At 37.4% G+C, this 23,057-nt stretch overlaps 3 protein-coding genes across 6 annotated transcripts; 2 read left to right on the top strand and 1 right to left on the bottom strand.

Moving 5' to 3' along the window:
• LOC113095451 (zinc finger protein 26-like) lies at window positions 1–6,561 on the bottom strand. Of its 3 annotated transcripts, none has more exons than XM_026260986.1 (7): window positions 6,167–6,561; window positions 5,156–5,243; window positions 4,918–5,020; window positions 3,470–4,823; window positions 2,082–2,212; window positions 1,879–1,996; window positions 1–1,090 (listed from the first exon to the last, which is right to left on the bottom strand). In XM_026260986.1, exons 4-7 carry the CDS (start codon window positions 3,720–3,722, stop codon window positions 537–539), a joined length of 1,056 nt encoding a protein of 351 aa, XP_026116771.1. In that variant the 5' UTR covers window positions 3,723–4,823; window positions 4,918–5,020; window positions 5,156–5,243; window positions 6,167–6,561; the 3' UTR covers window positions 1–536. The 3 variants fall into 2 exon arrangements, with proteins under 3 accessions (XP_026116771.1, XP_026116773.1, XP_026116772.1); XM_026260987.1 differs by having other exon boundaries at window positions 4,918–5,015.
• A 740-nt stretch (window positions 6,562–7,301) lies between these two features.
• pgls (6-phosphogluconolactonase) lies at window positions 7,302–9,377 on the top strand. 2 transcript variants are annotated; one of them, XM_026260991.1, is made up of 6 exons: window positions 7,302–7,375; window positions 7,747–8,016; window positions 8,498–8,605; window positions 8,688–8,789; window positions 8,944–9,084; window positions 9,216–9,377. In XM_026260991.1, the coding sequence occupies exons 2-6, from the start codon at window positions 7,750–7,752 to the stop codon at window positions 9,360–9,362; spliced, it is 765 nt and encodes a 254-aa protein (XP_026116776.1). In that variant the 5' UTR covers window positions 7,302–7,375; window positions 7,747–7,749; the 3' UTR covers window positions 9,363–9,377. The 2 variants fall into 2 exon arrangements, with proteins under 2 accessions (XP_026116776.1, XP_026116778.1); XM_026260993.1 differs by lacking the exon at window positions 7,302–7,375 and adding an exon at window positions 7,399–7,485.
• A 924-nt stretch (window positions 9,378–10,301) lies between these two features.
• LOC113095453 (procollagen galactosyltransferase 1-like) lies at window positions 10,302–21,616 on the top strand. Its single transcript, XM_026260990.1, has 12 exons — window positions 10,302–10,907; window positions 13,607–13,717; window positions 13,802–13,919; window positions 14,746–14,880; window positions 14,965–15,169; window positions 15,307–15,426; window positions 15,501–15,577; window positions 15,659–15,765; window positions 15,856–15,988; window positions 19,366–19,493; window positions 19,595–19,801; window positions 20,351–21,616. The coding sequence occupies exons 1-12, from the start codon at window positions 10,696–10,698 to the stop codon at window positions 20,616–20,618; spliced, it is 1,821 nt and encodes a 606-aa protein (XP_026116775.1). The 5' UTR covers window positions 10,302–10,695; the 3' UTR covers window positions 20,619–21,616.
• The last annotated feature ends 1,441 nt before the right edge of the window (window positions 21,617–23,057 follow it).

Raw genomic sequence — 23,057 nt, 5'->3', positions numbered from 1 at the left:
AAGTTTTGATGTGAATTTTATTGTGAAAGTCTTCAAATCAAGGATATATCTAGTTTGATATGATGATTAATATAAATATGCTTAAACATTTAATGATCTGTTCAAGTCAAAAAGGTAGCACTTATTTTACACATTGATATAAAAAAACTAATATTTTATACACAAACTGTAAAGTAGATAAAACAATGGTGCAATGTAAAAGGTTTCAAGGAGGGCAGAGGGTAAAAGTAAAGAAATGCCTGTAATCAATGGAAATTACATTTAGTCATTATATTTTAACACATTTAAACAAACTACCAGCATTTTTGACTACTTTGACCCCCCCCCCCCCCCCAATTTTATCTTTTACATTTATTTTATAACAACAGATAAGGATATTTCATAATAATAATAATAATAATTCCTTACATTTATATAGCGCTTTTCTAAGCACTTTACATGAAAGGGGAGTGTCTCCTCGTCCACCACCAGTGACCTAGACAAAAGTTTTGCACTAAAACTAAGGAGACAATAACCAGAAGCCATTTATTTCTGTTTTAACATCGGTGTGTTCGAAGCGCAATTTTGAAGGCGTAGCTTTTACCACAGTGTGAGCAGCTATATGGCTTTTCGCCAGTGTGGCTTCGGAGGTGTACATTAAGAGAAGATTTCTGAGAAAAGCTCTTTCCACACTCCACGCACGAGTACGGCCTCTCTCCAGAATGAGTGCGCTGGTGAGTTGTCAGATATGTTTTCTGAGCAAACCGTTTACCACATACTATACAGATGTAAGGTTTTTCTCCGGAGTGTTTTCGCATGTGTCTTGTCAAATGGCTTAAATACTCGAATGTTTTGCCACAGAACACACACTTGAATTTCTTATACAGTGTAACTGTCTCATTGAAATTCAGGTTATTAGGAATAAATCCCACATCAGGACTCAGATCTGGCTCTGTTGTGATGTCTGCATGTGTAGCTCCATCAAGAGCTTGTTCTTCAGCTGGTGTCTGGTGCACGTTCAACTGGACTTGGTCATCTGAAGGTACCGTGTATGTGATAAAATCATCAGAGCTCTGGGCAACACATCTCTCATCACTGGTCACTGCAGATCCTGTAATTTAAGTAATGAAACATGAACATCTGAATATAATTTTAAAAAAGGCAAAAAGGGGTAGAACACCCAAAAACAAAACATTGCTGTTGATTTTTTCTTCAGTAGAACAGAAAAACTGTTATTTTAAGATGAAACAATGGTCCTTGGTGATTCATAAAATGCACATCAATGGTTACCGTCACTTTCAGAGTCAAAAAAAGGCATATGAGGAAACGCAAAATGAATACCTGGGGCTCCTGGCAATATATTAAGGTTTTATGAAGCAAAACGATGAATCGGTGCAAAAAATTTTAATTTAATTAAATCTTTTCTGCAAACAGTTTTTTTTTGGACAGTTTGTTTTCATGAACTGGTTCAAATAATTGATTCACCAGCTCGTTTGTGTTTATGTATGTTCTTAAAGCGACCAATAATGATATAAAACATGGATTTTTTACATGTCTACAAAAGAATAATAAAGTGAATGACCTAGTCTTAACTCACCTTTTATATAAACAATAAGATACCATTGAAACTGACCTTTTAACCCCTTCATTCAAGTGCTCAGTTCACGTTTGCGTTTATCACTGACTCACTATAGTCTTCAGTTTGAGACCGATAGTAATTAATTTGCACTTTATGAATCACCAAGGACCATGGTTTAAGCCTAAAATCTTTACTGCTATACTGAAGAAAAGGCTCATCTACATCTTGGATGGCCTTAGGGTGAGTAATTGACAGCAAATTTGAATTTTTGGGTGAATTATCCCTTTAATACTAGCTGTTAAAGCTCTCTCTCCACAAACCTCTCAAACTGCTACTTTTGTCTTCCTCTGTTTTATTTTTCCCAGTGCAACTGTCATCCTTCAGCGTCTCCTCATTAATCATAATCACATCAGTTTCTTCATCCAGCAAATTTATTGGCTAAAATAATTGACAATTCAGAAGGAGTTAGTAAGATGAATTCTGACATTGTTTTTTAAAATTGTAAGCAGTATGTGAGACCAACCTCTTCTGTGTTGACGGAAGAATCTAGGTGTGTGTCGTCCTTCTGACCAACATGTGACTCCTCGTGTCTCCAGAGGTTCATGCACCATTCCTTACCAAAGACATTGTCAATTGTGGGCTGGCGCTCGGTGTCTGTTGAACATGTGGGCATTAGTTAGGCTAAACCACTCCTATAATAACACATCCTAAACAGAGCTTTATAATGTCTGCAAAGATTTCAGCGGTGCTTTTTCTTACTCTGGCCAAAAGAAACTGACTATAATCTTACAATACAATGAAACTCAAAATGGTAGCTACAGTATTTTTACCCTGTCATTTTTTTAATAAATGCACTGCAATAGTCGTATCATACAATTTTGGCATGGCTTGCAATAAAATCAAACAATTTTCACATTGTATTGTAAAACATTAATGCCCTGCCCTAAAATGGGATTCTGCTTCATGAGATTTCATTAAAATAACTGAATCAACCCAAACAACTGGACACTTCCATAGCTGCAAAAGGTCATCAACTGGAGGATGGTGGACCATCTGAGAACCATCTCAGACAACTGTATGCCTGAGGTTCATAAAAACATGACACAACTGACACAGGATGAGCTTATGTTCTTGGTCCATTCCTACTAAAAATATTTGTATTGTGTCAGGATGGTTTAAAAAAAAAAAAAAAAAGTCATCAGACAAACGTAAAAATGTCATCAAATGAAGAAAGCACGATAGAAACTGAAGAATGCAACGTTATTTTCTATTTATATTTCCAGAAGGACGAATATGGACCCCAAAGTGAAAGTGATCTTCGAAAGTTTGTGTATTTCAATTCATCAAACAATGTTCACTAATCTGTATTACTCACGGAACAGATACCGGTTCCTAAACATTACATCACTTAACGCAAAGACTACAGTATCCGTTAGCACAATTCATCAGTAAAGTCCCCCGTGTTGCCAAGTCCGCGGTTTTCCCCGCGGAATTGGTCTTCATTAACTGTTGCCGTCGGTTGTTTTTCATGTCCGTGGGTTGAAGCGACCGCAATTACGTGATATTAACCCATTGAATACAAATTTAAAATGAAAAATTTAACAGGGTTTCCCCGGCAAAAACACAACAACGTGTATTTTATCGGGGGACCAGTTTGAAACGCGATTGGGCATTTTCAGTAGCCACTGGGAGGGTTCTATTACGAAAACCTGGCAACCCTGACAGTCCCTTAAGTTATTCAAGGGCACCAACATTATCCTTTGTGGGGTATGAACACACAGCCTCCAGTTGACCAGTTCTGGTCTTTAATTAGCCTAGGCACATCCTCATGTGACAATCTATTGCTGCATTTAATTTAGGCAAATGCACAGTTGCAACACGCGCGTTATTTATATATATAAAAAAAATCACCTGTAAGTCCCGGATGACTGATCGGAGCTCGTGTCCCGTTCACCTTTCCAGCGCTTTTCCGTGCAGACTTAACTTCATTCTCCAGAAAATGACATTTCTGTTTCAGAGATTCATTTTCGTTTGTACAGCGTGAAATCTGTAAACGCAGCAACAAAGAATTCTTCTCGAAAAGTTTGCTTATTTCCACAACAGCGGTTCTCGCCATAATTTCCATTATGGATGTTAGCTGCGTCTGAAAATCAGCAGTATTCATGATGTCCGTCGCTCGCGGGAAGCTTTACAATGTCTGGAGAAAATGTAGGCTCCACTGTACTCTTAATATAGCTGGGGGGTTTTGGCAGTCACTGCCCTGTATTCAGTACAATCTTTCTGTTGAAACCATAAATAGCGTTTGGCTGAAAGGAATCATGGGACGAATTACCGTACAACACTGTATAGAAAATACGATTAAAAAAAATTTCAACAATTCAGAATAACATCAGTGAAAAAAAAAATATTTCTACGAGTAGGAAAAGAACTAGAGTATATTTTATTAATGTGATCAAATGTGCCTTTTTGAATGATGGAAGAATTATCTTATCTTAATGTGTTTAATGCAATAAATAAATACATTTACTAGAACAAGTTTAACTGTTTTCAGACTTGGTTTTAATTCTGATCTGATGCCACATGAATCAAAGCGTTTTAAAACGATCTCTGTGTTCATAAGAGTGCAAATCAACACAATTTGAAACGAATATCAGCACACTGACTCGAGTTCATTGTCATTAATTAATGCTGTTGCAAGTCTGACACGACAAGTGTTTGTTAAGATTAAATTTGGTTGTGAACCCTTTCCCACATTTTGCACAAGTGTAGGGTTTTTCTCCAGTGTGACTCCGCAGATGCATGTCTAGCGTGCATTTCTGAATAAAGCCTTTTCCACAGAGTGAACACCGATACGGCTTCTCTCCGGTATGGGTGCGCTGATGGGTGTACAGGTGTCCTTTCTGGATGTAGCTCTTTCCGCAGAGCGTACACCTGTATGGCTTCTCACCTGTGTGACTCCGCTGATGTATGGTAAGTTGACTGAAACACCTGAACCTCTTCGAACAATAGGAGCACACAAAACGCTTGTCTCCTGAAATAGTGCTGGCACTGTGTGTTCTTGTGGAGTCTGATGCACTCGGACGGAAAGACATGTTTGGTTCAGGATTCGCCACAGTCTGCTTCACTGTGATTGTTCCTGCTTCTGTTTCTGCTTTAGATGGGACTCTTGCGGTCGCGTTTTCCCTACTTCCTCGACCAACACGAGGAACGGTTTTGAGAGCATACTTGATGGGTGACAGGCTCACAGCTTCAGCACACTGGGTTCCTGTGGTTAAGTGAGAGTAATGTAAGTGGATGTTATAAATGATTAAGAAACACTGGAAATTAAAATGATCCACCATTAAACAACAGTTAGTTACCTGCTTCACTGTTTTCTTGTCCAATGCAAACATCTACTTCCTGTTGCTCCTGCTTTATCATACTGACCGGCTGGTCTACCTCACACTTCTGCTGTGGACTGTCCTTAGACATTGTGACATCACATTATATCTTATATTTGTATGAAATATATAGAAACGTTCAGTTTTCAACCGATCGTGTGCTTTCAAATAGTTAAAGGCAGTTAATATGTATATTCACACGAAGAAGAGAACTTACTTGGCCTTGATGAAGTACTGTTGGGACGTCTTTTCTTAGGCCTCTACACCTGTTCAAATGACAGTGAATCTCTTCTTGGCCACATTCACTAATAAAATAAAAATAACAGGCTTATGCACTAGTGGTAAAAAAAAAGTTTGGAATAAATCATATGTTTTTACATTTTAAGTCCCTTATGCTCGAGGCTGCATTTATTTGAGCAAAAAAAAAACTAAACAGCAATATTGTGAAAAATACTTAATTTAAAGTAACTTTTCTATTTTCATATTTTCAAATACAGTTATGCGTATGAAGATAAAGCTGAACTTGTGTCATATGGTCCTTCAAGAAATCAGTCTAATATGCTAATTTGCTGCTAACCAAACATTTCTTATTATTACATTTTAAAAGAACAGCATTTATTATTTTTTTATCACTTTTATCCATCTTTGCTGAATTAAAGTATACATTTCTAAAAAAAAAGAAAACTTCTTAACCCTAAGCTTTGAAAGGAAGTTTATCGTAGTTTCCACAAAAATATGAAACGGTACAACTGTTTTCAACATTGCTAATAATAAGAAAGAGCAAATAAGCATATTCGTATGCTTTCATGTGACACTGAAAACTGGAGTAACGATGCTGAAAATTCTGCTTTACCATCACAGAAATAAATGACATTTTTAATTATATTAAAACAGAAAAGGTCATTATAAATTGTAGCTAACATTTCACTTTTTTATTTTTATTTTACTACTTTTTACTGTATTAAACAAAAGCACCCTTGGTGAGTATAATCGACTTCTTTTAAAAACATGAAACAATCTTAACTATTCAGAGTATAAATTAAATTAGTATGCTTCATGGCCTTGACTTATTTATTTAGATGGTTGCATATTAATTATATGTAATACGACTGCATAGCAGAGGCTACATAGAGTTGTGTGTGTCAGTGTGTGTGTGTGTGTGTGTGTATATTTGTCTCATAAAGTATATGCAATTCCATGCTAAATAAATTGCAAAAGGTGTTACTACCTCGTGTCAGATGTGTAGCTGTCTGAGGGTGTTTGTCCCTCCATCAGCCTCAGTCTCTTCCTCAGTGCACTGATCTCACAGCGGCTGCGGGTCACCTCCGAAAACAACACTTCACACTCCACATCCACGAGCTTGCCTATCTCTGACACAGCTGTCTGCACCAGTGTCTCCATGATGGACTCTAACTGAGTCTGAAAAGAGCACAGAGTGGACAGCATCTCCCAGTATTTCCACAAACTATCGAAAGGAACTTACAGATATATACAGAGTCGACTATTATTCATATACTTAAGCTAGTCGTATGTTTTAACGTGATAATGCCAAATAAACTACTTCCACAGTTTTCATCTTACACCAACTGTTTTCACTCTCCCACTATGTTTCTCCCACGTTCAGTTCAGTGTAAATGATGTATCAACATATGGCGCATTAGCTCCATCTACTGAAACGGAGCCGTTTGAGTGCCAGGGGGAAAATAAAATATAATTTTTGATTATTTACTGCTGAAATAACGTCCTTTTGCATCCATAGAGAAACATTTAGGCCCCTAAAACATATAATAGTCTTAAATTGTCAAGGATAAACTGTAATTCTGTTCCCAAAATATTGTGATAAATAATGCCAAGTGAACATGGACCACAAAACCAGTCATAAGTTGAAATTGAGATGTATACATCATATGAAAGCTGAATAAATAAGCTTTCCATTGATGTATGGTTTGTTAGATAGGACCATATTTGGCCGAGATATAAACTAATTGAAAATCTAGAACCTGAGGGTGCAAAAAAAAAAAAATGTTGAGAAAATCACCTTTTATTATAATATATATATATAATTTTGACTCATAAGCCTAACATCTATTTTTGGCTACATATATACCTGCTACTCAAAAACTAGTTTTGTGGTTCAGGGTCATTTATAATAAATACTGTCAAATATGGTCATAAATATGGTAAAAACTAAATCTATTAAATGTAATTATATTATATTATATTATATTATGATATGATATGAGACTGTAATTTAAGGCTCAACGGCCGTGAAATCCACTGAATATCCACTGAATATAAGCAAAGAGAATGGAAAAACCAAGTCAGCACTACATTACCCAGAATGCAATAGTAGGCATATTTCGCTGCGATTGGATGTTGGTCAGATCGCGTGAGGAGCACGTAAAAGGAAATCTCACTACTAAGAAAACGTTCATTGGTGAGTGTAATGTAACTTCTTATTTTCTACAGCTTCCATAAGCCGTCCCGGAAGTATAAAAGCACGATAAAATCATAATTTTGACGTGTTATTATTATCCGATTTTGTCTGTAGGCTCTTAAACTACTGCTCACATTTCTGTGCAGTAATTTCTTTCCTTCATTCATTCAACTTGATCAAACTTGCACTGCCCAAACAAATTAAACAGTGCATGTTGTTCACAACACCTGTATTTCAGACGGCAGTTAAATTATTGCTTCTTTTTTCTGTTCATGCCAAGTTGGACGCATGTATTGAGTTGTGCAGAGTCAGTTTACAAGTGCATTGCTTCATAACTGACTGGCATAATCATTGCCTCTCTTTTACTTTAGAGAATGATGTCTGGACGTAGGGTGGTGGTTTTCCCCTCAGTGGCTGAGCTTGGATGCACTCTGGCCCAGCTGGTGTCCTCTCGAGCAGAGAAAGCTCTCAGCACAGGTGCAAGCTTCTCTCTGGGCCTTTCAGGAGGGAGTTTGGTGTCCATCCTGAGTAAGGAGCTGCCTGCTGTCCCAAACCTGGACTGCAGCAGATGGCTCGTTGGGTTCTGCGATGAGAGGCTCGTTCCATTCACTGATCCCGAGAGCACTTATGGCTTATATATGGTAACTCAGTACATATTAAGAAGGAGTGGCAGTCTTTTACTTGTGCTACAAAACCTGTCGAACCAATGAAGTCAATTGATAGTTTTCAGTCACATGACACATGAGACCATGAGGTAAAACATCTATAGAACTGCAGCACAGGCCTGTCAAATATTAAGATCATGCCTCAGAATAATGGAACCAAAGATATGGGAACAAACTGCAAGATTTAGGCACTTGCAATCCATAACAAAACAAATAGTTTACCCAAAAATGAAACTTTACTCACCCTCAGACCATCCAAGATATAGGTAAGTTGGTTTCTTTGTGGTAACAGATTTGGAGAGATTTAGCTTTACATCACTTGCTCACCAATCATGGATTCTGCAGTGAATGGGTGCCGTCAGAATGAGAGTGCAAACAGCTATAAAAACATCATAATAATCTGGGCTGATCATGTCATTTAAAACTATGAGTACCGATTGATTTTTGTATCCTACAGAATCAGTTGTTTGGGAAAATCAACATTCCAGAAGAAAGGATTTTGGCTATAGATCCTTGTTTACCTGTGCAAGAATGTGCTGAGGACTATGCTGGTAAACTGAGCAAGGTGCGATTTCGTTCTCTAGACAGATTACATTAAACTCATTTGATTATTATTATTTATTTTTAATACATATTTGTCATTGTAGGCTTTTAACACGGAGCAAATTCCAGTTTTTGACATGTTGTTGCTGGGAATGGGACCGGATGGACACACCTGCTCTCTCTTTCCAGATCACCCTTTATTACAGGTTTCAGATACATTCTTAATAAAGCAGCAATATGACGTCTACTTTTAGTGTAACATATATCCTATCTGTTTTGAAATGGAATTCTGTGCAAGTATTTTATTGGCTTGCTGTATTTTTTAAGCGTCTTTCTGTTATGGGAAATGTGATTTTGAAGGAAAGCCAGAGGACAGTGGCACCCATCTCTGACTCCCCCAAACCACCGCCTCAGCGTGTCACTATGACATTACCCACAGTTAACGCTGCTCGATGTGTAGTGTTCGTGTCAACTGGGGGCAGCAAAGCTCCTATACTCAAGGTAAGTACTTCCTATTATGTCTCAGACCAGACTTTGTATATCTATAATTTTAAATGTTACATTTTTTCTTAATTACTTATTTATCCTCCTTCTGCTTCAGTTTTGATTCTGTGTTTTCTGTTGTTTTGTAGCAAGTATTGGAGGGTGGAGAAGGCCCTGCGCTTCCAGCAGCTCTGGTGGCACCTGGACAGGGAGAGCTCTTCTGGCTGGTGGACGAGCCAGCAGCTGCCTCCCTCACGGCTCCGGTGGAGAGGCCAGGACCCGGAGCAAAGCTCTGAATTTAGGAGACAGAACTTGTAAAAACACTGTTTGCAAAGATTTTTTACAATAATCCTTACATTATAATTACTGCAACTATCATTACTACTGTAAAACTACGATGGGATCTATGAAGTTTTTAGAATCCAACTAAATATATATATAAACAATAAAGTAGTAAAACAAATGTACACCTTTTTACTAGCATAGCTTTATTATAACATTGAATCAGGAAACATTTTGTTAGATACAATCTGAATCTGTTATTTAAAAAAACAATTGACCAAATAATTTAATTACTTTTTGGGAGGTTAATTTCCTTTATGCAATTATTCTATTTTGGTTGTATTTTATTTGCCATGGGATAAAAATAAAAAAATAAATTTTGACTTTTTATCTCACAGTTAAACATATTTCTTGCAATTGCAAGTTTATATTTAACGTTTACAACTTTTTTTCACTAAGAATTATGAGATATAAACTCAGGAATTTATGCTAAAACAAAAAGTTGTGGCAGAAAAAAATAAAATGTATAAGAAAAACTGGTCAGATTTGTTCAGATTTAACTACAAAACAAATACATTTGTGCAAGATTTACTAAAAATAAGCTTTATGCAATATTTTTACTACTTAAATATTTTTAATAATTTAATATAGATTTTTTTTACATCTTTTACTATGTATAAATGTTACATTTAGATATAAGATTAACATTTATGATTTGGACTTAACATTTACATTTAGATTGAACATTAAGATTTAAAAAGAAGACTTAGATTTAGATAAAACATTTAGATTTACCTTTAATACTTTATTGTAATTAAGTCATATAGTAAAAATAAGATAAAATATTAAATTATTAAAAATATTTAAGTAATAAAAATATTGCATAAAGCTTATTTTTAGTAAATCTTGCACAAATGTATTTGTTTTGTAGTTAAACATGACCAAATGTGACCAGTTTTTCTTACATTTTATTATAAATATATAGCAACGCAGGGCTCTTCAGCTTTGCTCCTGGAGGGCTGGTGGACCAAGTTAATCAAAGTCTTCAGGACTATTTAAAATGGTGAACAGTTGTGCTGGAAAAGGGTTGGAAGTAAACTAGCAGATCACTGGCCCTCCAGGACCGGAGTAGACCAGGCCTGGTGTAACGTGTCCCTCCCCTTTAAACACAGCGTGACCTCCCTTTAACTCGCTCGTCTTCAAGACTGCAGTGTTGTCAAGGCAGGGTGATTTTGGTCGGCGGAATTATTTCAACTACAGTTACCCGTAACTTTCTACCTCTGGGTGTAACGGTGTAGTTAGCTGTAAGCGTTCGTGTGCTTATTTGTAAAGAGTGTGCACAGTACAATGCTCTGGTTCGTGTCGGTGCTGTGGTTCTGTCTGATGAACACTGGACCAGCTCGAGGATACTTCCACGAAGAGCGCTGGAGCCCGGAGTCTCCTATATTAGCTCCCCGAGTAATGCTCGCGCTCATCTGCCGTAACGCACAGCACTCGCTGCCACATTTCCTCGGTACTATAGATCGCCTCGATTACCCTAAAGACCGGATCGCGCTGTGGTAAGTGTGTGTGTGTGTGTGTGTGTGTGTGTGTGTGTGTGTGTGTGTGTGTGTGTGAGTGTGAGACGGCGTGCAGCTGCTCAGAGTCAAGCCATCTTACTGATGTCATAATGCTTGGAATCTCATATAACACGTCATAATGCATGCAGTATGCGCGTGATAATAGAACGATTTTTCATTAATTCTAAATTTTCTCCAGTAGTGACTAACGTTAGAATTATTCATGACAAACTAAGTGACTACTACTCAATTTCCCCATAGTAATAGACCTAACATCCGAGTAGAGTGTTTTTTCCCCCCCAGTTGTTGCTTGTAACTATTCCAGTTTAACTATTCATTAATATGTACTATGACTTATTACTATGTTACCCATAACTATCCTAGTATTTAATAGTATCTACTTGAGCTGTACTAGTACTTCATTATTAGATAGACCTTTTTTACCAGTTACCCCGGAGCACAAAACCAGTCGTAAGTTGCATGGATGTATTTGTAGCAATAGGCAACAATACATTGTATGTGTCAAAATGATCTGTTTTCTTTTATGCAAAAAAATCATTAGGATATTTAGTAATTATCATGTTCAGTGGAGATATCAAATATCAAAACGTAATTTGACCAGTAATATGCATTGCTACCAAATATTGTCCTATCCTAACAAAAAGAAACTTATTTTTTTCAGCTTTCAGATGATGTATAAATCTCAATTTTAAAAAAACATGTGGCGCTAATGACTGGTCTTGCCGTCCAGGGTCACATTTGTTACTTGTGGCATTGCTTTCAATTGCTTTTTGGACTAGGTTTTCATTCTTGGTGTCTGTGAACATCTGTCTGCCAGCCACTCAAAAAAAAAAAAAAAAAAAAACTTCGATGGGAGGTGCTTCTCCATACTCTCTGTGTTCTGCTCTTCTCTGTCAGCTTTACTTGAATTTTTCCTTTAAAGTTTTCATTGTCCTAACCAGTGAATGAAGAGCTCTGTTGTGAAGGTGTCAGTTACCAAGAACGCTCTGAAGCTCGCCGTAGTCGTGCCCCAGCCCAGATTAAATTGTCATATAACGACAAGGGAATAAACATAAATCAGTCGGTTTAGCTGCTTATGGTGCTGGAGTGAACACTGCAAATCAGAAATGCAGTGAAATGTTATTGATCACTGTTTTAAAACAAATTATTACTGGTTTTTCTGGAATACTTGGTTCTGATTGGTTAGACTCCATTTAGACTATTTGTTTAATAGTTAAATGTTACAGAATAATGACCACTCACCCAATATGTCTTGTACATGAATGAATTTATCTGGCGAGTAACCGTGTTGGTATAATAATTTACAGTAAGTTGGACAATGATTAGCTGATTGTACATTATCATTTACTTGTACAGGTTCGTTTGTTTTCTGTGTGTAAATGTGTATTTTATGTGGTATCATATGGGTCTCACGGACAACATGTGGATTCAGTTTTTATGTTAATAAAAAGCTGTCAGGTGATGGAGCTGTGGTCTAGAGGTTAGTGCACACACTCCAACGCATTGATGTTGACATCACAGATCTGAATTTGGCTCTTGTCATTTAGTGAACCCATTTCCTCTCTCTTCCCTTTCCTTATTTTTATTCTTACTGTATATATAAAAAAGCAAAAAAATAAAATTATGTCATCATTTAATCCCCCCTGTTCTGTATGAGTTGCTTGTGTGGGACACAAAAGAAGATTTTTAAGAATGTGGATAACCAAACAGCATGGCCGGAATATACAATGGAAGTAAATGGGAACTAAAACGGTTTGGTTACCAAAATTTTTTTCAAAATACCTTCCTTTGTGTTCAGCGGAAAAAAAGAAATGCATACAAAATGAGGAATGAGAATTTTTATTTTTGGTTGGATTATACCATTTCACATTTTCTCATTAAGTTACAACAACAGAATATAACCGTTTAAGGTTAGATTGAGCAGAAATAGCCTCTTTAAGATAACAACTGCACAGTTTCACTTCTGCACAATGGCTGAAATGGAAATTAATGTGCATAAACCTAGTTTAGTAATAGTCATGACCTAACATAGTCATTGCTAATGCACTCATATAACTAGCCTCAAGATAACACTAAACAGTATTACAAATAAATTATTATTAATGTGTTATCAATCTATCATCTGAAGTTAAAAAAAAAAAAAAAGAGTACAAATATTTATTTTCCCCCTTAATAACTGAAGAACGTGCATTTCATGAAACTTCTAAAGTCACAAAATGATTGATTTTTTTATCAATATGTCTAGTTTCTGTGGTTTCAGAACAAGCGGCTTTGGCAGTTGCCAAATTCCAAGACCAAGCCAGTGAAAAGTAGGCATGTGGTGTTTAACCTATAGCAGAATGGGACGCTGTCTCTCTGTTTACTTTATCCTTGCCACGATCTCACTGTGATAACCTGATAGCTTGGCAGTTTCACTTCTCATGTTCTGTTACCCTTTTAGTCTAGTTCTGCTGTAGAGTTTAATTTAGAGCTTTTGTGTTTCTTCATTCGTTTCCATGTTGCTGGTCTACATATACATTATGCACTTGAAATGTCTTAAATTTAGTGTGATTATACTCTGTGCGAGTGCAGGCAGTCATAAGCCCTTGGTTAGCTCGTTATCTTTAGTTTCCAGCAGATATTGTAATCTGTAGAAAGTGAAGTGTATGTAATGAGCACCGTTTGTATGTTTCTGACAGGGTGGCGACCGACCACAATATTGACAACACTACTTACCTACTGCGAGACTGGCTCATCAATGTACAGAAACTCTACCATTATGTGGAGTGGAGGCCAAAGGAGGAACCAAGGTTTGCTGTGTTTCTTCACTTGTGGTTTCATGGAACTGGTTCATTTTTGCATTTCCTTGTACTCCATTTCACTTTCTCGTTCAGCAAATATCATGATGAGGAAGGACCAAAGGACTGGACGAATGAGCGCTACGCCTATGTCATGAAACTGAAGCAGGCAGCGCTTGAGTCTGCACGAGAGATGTGGGCAGACTATCTCATGGTGAGTTTACAACAAACTGTGCCCTCTCTTCCTTAGGACCACGAATCTCTAAATTTGTAAATAGAGACTTGCGTCCATTGAATGGTGTTATTATTGATGAATCATCTGATTATCATGAAATATCGCTGAAAATGTACTCCGCCTCAAGCCATCCAAGACATAGAGGAGTTTGTTTCTTCATAGAAACAGATTTGGTAGAAATGTAAAGTTACATCACGAATGGATCCTCTGCAGTGAATGGGTGCCATCAAAATGAGAGTCCAAACAGCTGATAAAAACATCACAATAATCCACAAGTAATCCAATACATAAATTAACATCTTCAAGTGAAATATGGTGACCATTACTTTGCATCCATAGTTTTCTCCAAAAAATAAGTCTTGTCTGAATCAGGAGAGCAATATGCACAAATGACAAGCCAAAACCGTCCTAAACAAGTGGATCGGTGGATTTTGAAGTGAGAACCCAACAAGGGATGAACAGGGATGAACTCTGGTATTTTGGCCAGAAGTGACAGTTTAAATGATGACTGTCAGGGGCTACATGTGAACACCCATTAACAAAGTACAGTTCTAGAAACTTCTTTAATTACAGAATAATCAGGATTAATCAAAGCAAGACTCCCAGCTTCTGTCTTCCAAGCAGAATTGTGATGGGGAACCCTTGAATACTGTGTTGGACACAGTCAATAAACTTTGAACACCATTGATAACATTGATTTTACTTCCTGATCTGCCTTTTGGTGATTATCTTCAGCAAGCTTTGTTTTTGGAGGCAGCTTGTTGATGCATCCATGAAAATCTATTGTTATTTTATGTCTTTCCAGATGATTGATTGTGACAATCTCCTGATCAACCGAGACGTCTTATGGAAACTGATAAAGGAGAACAAGACGATTGTGGCACCAATGCTGGAGTCTCGTGCTGCCTACTCAAACTTCTGGTGTGGAATGACATCCCAGGTACAATTCCTCCGAATATGTGTATTTAATCTCTCACTTTATCCAGAAATATGAAAAAAACAAACATATCATAAACTTCTCCAGGGCTACTATAAACGAACCCCTGCCTACATCCCCATGCGCAAGCAAGTGCGCAGAGGTTGCTTTGCTGTTCCCATGGTGCACTCGACTTTCCTGGTTGACCTGCGGAAAGAAGCTTCCAGACTGCTTGCTTTTCACCCACCACACCCAGAGTACAGCTGGGCCTTTGACGACATTATAGTCTTTGCTTTTTCAGCCCGCATGGCAGGTGGGTGCCACAACAGATTCCCACAATTCATGCCTGTTAACCTAAAATAATTTATGTTGTTCCGAACCTGAATGACTGACTTTCTTCTGTGGAGCACAAAAGAAGATATTTTGAAGAATATTTATCTTTTTTTGCAGAGGTACAGATGTTTATTTGTAACAAGGAGACTTATGGGCATCTGCCAGTGCCTCTTCGTGCCCACAGCACCATGCAGGATGAAGCTGACAGCTTCATTCATACTTTGCTAGAGGTCAATGGTACGTTTCAGCTTCACAAAGAAGAAAAAAAAATACTTCTGTTTTATCAAATGTAACCACCTCTTAAATTCCAGTGCGAAATCCTCCAGTTGAGCCTTCCAGATACGTGCCCAAACCTGTCAAAAGACCTGATAAAATGGACTTTGATGAGGTAAACATGTGGGTTGGTTGTGCTGATTGGAATGGTTCTCTTGTAACATTGTTTTCAGTGCGCTTTTCTGTGTTTTAAAAGGTGTTTATGATCAACCTGAAGCGGAGGGCCGACCGTCGTGAGCGCATGCTGAGGGCGTTGAGAGAGCAGGAAATCGACTGCAAGATTATAGCAGCCGTTGATGGCAAGTAAGTTCACTTCGGTTACCTTCAAACAAATGCAGCATTCATTTCAAGCAAGATAAGATTTTTTTCAGCATTCTTTCTTTTATATGCCAGAGCTATGAACGTCAGTGAGATCCAAGCTATGGGAATCCACATGCTTCCCGGCTACAGTGACCCCTACCACGGCAGACCTCTGACGAGAGGAGAGCTGGGCTGCTTCCTGTCCCACTATAACATCTGGAAAGAGGTCTGGCTCGTATCTTAGTTTGTAGTTTTGTTCCCAAATCTAGGAAGATGCCTTAGTCTCTGTTTTCTGATTTATTCCAGTAATGGCAAAGCTGAATTTTCTGTCTTCAGCGTCACATGATCCTTCAGAAAACATTCTAAATACGCTGATTTGCTGCTCAAGAAACATTTCTCATTATTATCGATGATGAAAATGTATTTTTTTATGTTTATTTAACCCCTTTGCGTGCAAACATCGCTGACGGCCCCAGTTTATTATTGTTTCACTTTCACAGCACATTAAACATCACTGTCTTACTTCATCTGGACAAACTGTGCATCAATGGAAAGTTTAAAGACTCAAGCTTCGATATTTGACCAATATTTTGATAAAACATTGTTGCAGTGACAGATATTTAGTGATTTATGTCAGGAGTGCAAAATAATAAATCCGTATTATGCCACATTTTGAATAGAAATTCACAACTCCCTCATATTCAGTCACGTCAAGAGCGGTTTATTTGTGTTCACATAGACTCACTGAACAGCGTCAATAAGGATTTACAGACCAAAGATGCATATCTGCGGAGATATATGGATATATTTACTGATGTTTACTTCATATTTCTTCAGACAGAATCGTCATTTCTATTCATTTTCCACGGATTTACGCGATCAGATGATAAACAGCCTCTCCCAGCGATCTCTGTGTGCGTGCAGTGGTGTCAGCTCGTGCGGTGTGTGACTCAGACTCTGATTGGGTCTTTCAAACGTCCATCTAGAGTTTCATATCTGGACACCGCCCCATCGTGTCACATGCTTCCTGCACACTTCCTGGTAGTTATCTGGCCAAAACAACACTGAAACACCTCTGTACACACAAAATATCCGAATAATAAACCCGCGATTACGATAGTAAAGCTTGGTATGAGAATTTCTTGAGATCTGGGGCGTTTTTATAAAAAAAAATCGAAAATGTACATCGGAAATGCTAACTTGTGCAGCGATGAAAAAGGCTACAAATAACATATTTTTACAACAGTAAACGACCAAATTCCACCCCTGATCGCTAAAGGAAGTTATTATAAACACTCGATCGGGGTTTAAAGTGAGTTTTGAGTAAAAGTGTACTAATAATTTCATAAATTGTCAGATGTAGCTTGATGCTAACGTTAGCACCAATGCTACTAATAGCAGGTGCTTTTCTTCTTCATAATGCATTTTTGTCTCAATAATTCACGTAAGGTCGTAAGAAAATGTTTTGTTGTATTTTTATAGTAAGACTTTTGATAAATAAGGGCTAAATGCAAAGAGAGACTGAAGTGAGATCGCTGCTTTGTTGCTTTGTAAAGCCTGAAAAACCACAATCAAGGCTAATAAAGGTGGAATAAAAACAAAAGAATAATGATAAAAGAATAATGCGGATAATGTGTCATACTTGGCGGAGGTGTGAAAGAACCGTTTGGTGAGAACAATACAATCATGATTCGGGCAGTTTTCAACAGTGAAACATACACAAAGAGCACAGGAAAGTTTACATGTGAGATCTTACAGAGATGACAAGGGCCATAAATCAATCTGATTAGCCTTCTCTAAAAACACACATGACATGGCCTTAGAAAATATTTCATAAAATTCACAGTTTTACAGATTCGATTATGAAATTTTTTATGAAGTCTTGGAAGACTTGTGGCCTTAGCTACACTGTGTTTTCAAACTCATTTCCTACATCAACATTTTTTTAAATACATTTAAAACATATGTTTTTAATATTTTTATTTTTGTTTTTATGTTTGAGCTTATATATCTCTATTATCATAACAGTCTGAGTGATTCTGATTCCTGAACAGTAAACTTTAAAGTGTCAGCTTTGTGAACATATGTTGATTATGTATCTAGTCAGAAAGAATCATGAGCAGAAACCTTTTTATTTTGGGTATGTAATTTCGGTCTCCATGCCAAAAAAGGGGGGTTACTAGTAAGGGGTTAAAACATTTAATCAATATATATATTAAAATATTTTATAGCTTAGCATTTTTGTGGATATCATAACACTTTTTTTCAGAATTCTTTGAAGTTCAAAGAACAGCGTTTATTGGAAACAGAAATCCTTTGTAATATTATAAATGCATTTACTCAGTCCCTCCAGAAAAACGTATAATCAGAAAAAAAGGCCAGCATATTTATGCGGGGTCGCATTTTTTCAAATACGCCGCTCTTTTGCCGCATAAATTGCCGATTTCAGAAAGCAAAATATGTGGGGCTAGCATGTTTTCATAATCCCTGTATTTTCGTTGCAAAAAACTCACATATATATATTAGCAGAAAGTTGAAAAATGTTGCGTTTACTTCACACAAGTAAAGCTCCATTTTCCTCCTATTGCCATGGGAACCTTATGAAGTGACGTAATTACGTGACGTGAACATCATCTGCAAACCCCGCGGTGAAACTTGAAGCGGGCAAATCATTCTTATTTGCCAACACAAATCAGCGCAAAAAAGAGCGCGAAGCAGTTCCCGATTTGTTACATGATAGTGGAGCCAAATTATGTTGCGAGGACTTGCGAAAACTGCGGTTTGATGAAATAGAGAGAAAAAGGTGATTCCCCCAACACCCCCTTCTCACTAGACTACTAACACTGTTGTAGTTTCATTTAGAAGTTGATGCAACTTTACAGTAGTAAGATTGCACTTTTTTGTTACAGAACATTACCAAAAACTTATAGTTGTAATTATATTAGTAGTATGTAAAATAATTTACGTTGCAGTAAGATTGCAACTTAAATATTCTGTGATTTAGTATGCTTGCTTATCATAGGAAGTAATAAGAAATTACTCTTTACATTAAGGTAGTAGCCTAGTGAGAAAAAGGTGTTGGGGGAATCACCTTTTTTCCTCTTTTTCATCAAGCCGCAGTTTTTGCAAGTTCACACAATTTAATTGCATAAAATTGCAAGAATATCCCGCATATTACTTTTTTTAAGGAAACGTGCCGAAAAATCAAGGATTTTTGCCCGCAACAATCACAAAAAAAATCACGTTTTTTTGGAGGGACTGTTTACTGTTACTTCTGACATATTAATGCATCCTTGCTGAATACAAGTATAATTTCTTTCAGAAACATAAAAGAAAATCTTACTGACCCTAGTATTTTGAATGATAGTATAGGCAGCTACCTTCTGATACAGAACCATAAGTGAAATAGCACTAGATTTGGCATTGAACAAGGTTTGTCACAAGGTAGCAAACATGGCTACCTATGTTTCTGAAGCCTTAAATATCTGCCTTAAAATAGTGTCTAATTAGGCAGCTCACTAGGTTTCGGTAGAGAGTGTAAATATAGACTGAGGGTTTTTGTGTGCATCTATAGCTTTGATGTTTATATGCTGTAATACACAGATTGTAGACAGAGGCCTGAAGACCTCGCTGGTGCTTGAAGATGATCTGCGGTTTGAGATTTTCTTCAAGCGTCGCCTACAGAATCTGATGCATGAGGTGGAGAGTGAGGGTCTGGATTGGGACCTCATGTGAGCGGCTCTTTTCGTGTACAGTCATTGGCTGCACTCAATTTCATGGGTTATGTATTGATGGGAGCTTCGTTCATGTTGCTTGTTGTGTATTTTTGCAGTTATATTGGGAGGAAGAGGATGCAAGTGGACCGACCTGAGAAGGCGGTACCAAACATTCGCAACCTGGTGGAGGCGGACTATTCCTATTGGACTTTGGGCTACATGATGTCATTACAAGGGGCCAAAAAGCTCCTCAAAGCAGAACCACTCAGTAAAATGTTGCCTGTGGACGAGTTCCTTCCTGTTATGTTTAATAAGCATCCAGTGTAAGTACTACAGATGGAGGACATCCTCTACACATCCCATATATATGCAAGTAACATCACTTCTAGATCCATATTCCACAATAGATTTTATATATATAAACACACAGTATATGCTTACACACACAAACAAACTGAGAAATATGAGAATGGGGTTTTTTCTCAAGTTTATATCTCACAGTTCGGACCTTTTTCATAGAATTGCAGGATATAAGCTTGCAATTGCGAGAAAATAAAGGATATAAACTCACAATTTTATTGTTTTACATTTCACAGTTCTGAGAAAAAAGTCAGAAGTGTGATATGTAAATTCACCGTTAGTTTTTTTTATGTTCAGTGGCAGAAACCGCTTTCATAGTGATATTTAATGTTTTTTAACACTTAATTGCATATTAATTACAACTAAATGTGTTCTAGTTTAAACCTGTATTAAATGCAATTAGTTGGCAAAGTTTTCAGAAAATGTATTTATTATTGGTGTTATGCTGCTTTGCCTTTGTCTAATTTCACTCTGTCTTCATCTTCACATCTGATACCATCAATCGTCTTCAGATCGGACTACATGGATCAGTTTGAAACGAGGGACCTGAAAGCATTTTCAGCGGAGCCCTTGCTTGTGTTTCCTACACACTACACGGGTGAACCTGGGTATATCAGTGACACAGAAACCTCCACAGTGTGGGACAATGAGAAGATGCGCACAGACTGGGACAGGAAGCGCTCGGGTAAAACCCAGGAACAGGCTGAGATCAGCACAGAGGCCCAAAACTCAGATGTGCTCCAGTCTCCTCTGGACAGAACAGCTCGAGACGAACTATGAGAGACGTTGATTTGGACACACCACTAGACTGGCTTCTGGGGGCAAAGTCTAGTTCCACCTTATAAGCACAATATATCCGACCAGAAGAGGCCTTTTTAGATAGATATGTATTTTATTTGTAATTTTTTTTTAAATCGGTTGTTTGCCTAAAAGAAAAAATGTTTTTTGCGTTTGAACATCGGTCCCTTTATTTCTAAATTTGTAACAGCGCTTTCTGATGACAACTGCATCTGTTCTTCATTGTATCCCGCAAATTAAAAACACAAAGAGCCGGATTCCTGAAGATCTTCTTAAGAAAGAAATTTAGCAGATTTACTCAGATAAATGTTAAGTTTGTAAGGATGTTCTTAAGGGCAATTTTGTAAAGTAAAAATTTAGGATTAGTTCACCCAAAAGATAAAATTAGCTGATAATTTGTCTCCTAAGGATATTTTGTGAGTCTGTGCACTGGTGTTTTTAGAACAGTTTAATTGAATAATCTGAAAGAAAAAGAAAACAGAAATAATCACATGTAACTAATAATTTTCTTGCTGCGTTCACATTCCAGACATGAACAAGGTCATTCTCATCACCAATAAAAGAGTTGTTATTTTGTTATTTAAAAGCACGAAGCATGTTTTGAAGGACGTTGTTATTTTTAGGCCTTGTGATACCATTATCTCTTCGGTGGTGCTTCATAGTTCAGACTGTTACTTCCCTTCATCAAAACCTCCGACCATAAACGCCTCTCTGTGTGGTTTCTCTGTCCTATCATCAGGACAGCAATTAAAGGTCTACACACATTCCACATGGCAACATTCCGTTTTTTTTTTTTTGGTTCTCACTTTGTTTTTTTTGACACAGGACAGCCGAGCAGCTTTAAATATGCTTGATATGAATTTTTGTCATTGCGCTGTTTAGTCACAATGTCGTGCTGTCACTATGTAAGTAACTGTGAGTGTACTTCACCAACTGTGCCTTCAATATAAAGAATGGATAAAACGTTCTTTTAACTGAAATAAATATGTCTCTTTATTTCCAGCCGCTTCATTAGAGGCTGCATGTCATTTCTGTAGAGATACCGAGTGACGTGCCATTTATTTTTGACCATTTTGTCAGTCGTATCAACATCTATATCTGTCTTTCAGGTTTAATTAGATCACAGCTGCTTAGCCACAAGACAAACATCATGATGCTGGCACAGGCCTGCAAACCATTTTCCTGCATGCTGAAGATAAATTATGATGATAGTGATAATGTGACTGCTGCTTTGAGTGTTGACCTCACTTCACCGGTGGGTGGAATTAGCTTAAATGCTTTAGAGGATATCTAAAAAGGTTCAGAATCGGAACAAATTATTATTATAGGATGTTACGCAGGAGCTAATTATCCTCAGTGCTTGTCTTACCAGTGTTGTGAAACACAAGAGGTGCTGCTATGATGTTGCATGGCTTTGAGACACTGAGAAGTTGATTTGTTGATTCAGTTTTTCAATGCATGGTATATATGTTGTATTGAGATGTAAAACTGATCGTCAAACATGCCTTGAAAACTTCACTTGCCACAGAAAATCAAGGCCTGTGCATAAGCAAGTCCAGTAAACAAAAAGAGAGCTAGTTATGCTATAGAAAGGTAAGATTGTTTTTGTTGCATTTATTTGGTTAAAAATACAGTGAGACCGTAATATTGTGAAATATTGCACTTTGAAATAACTGTTTGATTGTTTCAAATGTATTCCTGTGATGGTAAATCTGCGTTTTTTAGTATCAGTGTTATTGACCTCAAGCTTTTGAACTGTAGTGCACGAGTAATTGTGTTGTATGTGTGTGTTTCAGAGTTCAGTGACCTGTATTTGTTTTGGACTTCAGCTCAGGACCCGTGGTTGTGATCTCAGAGAATATCATTACCTGGATGCTGGATGCTTGAAGGCCGATCAGTGGAGCAAGGTGTGTGTTTGTGGGCACTGTTTCCTTTTTACTATGAAAGTGGTTTTACCTTTCTAACGCCTCGTGACAACTTCTGTCAACTATTTTCAGACTTTTTGATTTAGGCAGTCACTGTATTAGTGTATCCTGTGTAATCTTTTTATATATCTGCCACTTTTGAACAGTTTGTGTCCCTAAAGCAGTCCTGAGGTGTCGAGTTAGCATCTGGCCACACCGGCATCCACTTCGGCAAGTTTTAGAAGTGTTTTTAATGGGTTTTTTGTTTTGTTGTTGTCTTTCACATCGGACTGAGTTGTTTCACTTTGGTCCAATGTGTTGTTTCTCCTTGTTGCGAAGTTCACCTGTTGGGAGAACTTCGGCGAGTCTCGACTTTAAGCTTACCACCAGATAAACTGAAAAAGTCATCTGGGTTGTTGGTTCGGTGTGCAGTTCACAAAGAGCAAACTTGAAGCTGGATATACACTTGATATATTTCTTGAACATATGTCATAAACTTTATGAAACTATCTTCCTA

The sequence above is a fragment of the Carassius auratus genome, unplaced genomic scaffold (genome assembly GCF_003368295.1).
Source record: "Carassius auratus strain Wakin unplaced genomic scaffold, ASM336829v1 scaf_tig00215725, whole genome shotgun sequence".
In the NCBI taxonomy this organism is placed as follows: Eukaryota; Metazoa; Chordata; class Actinopteri; order Cypriniformes; family Cyprinidae; genus Carassius; species Carassius auratus.
This window is presented reverse-complemented; position numbering and strand designations above follow the sequence as displayed.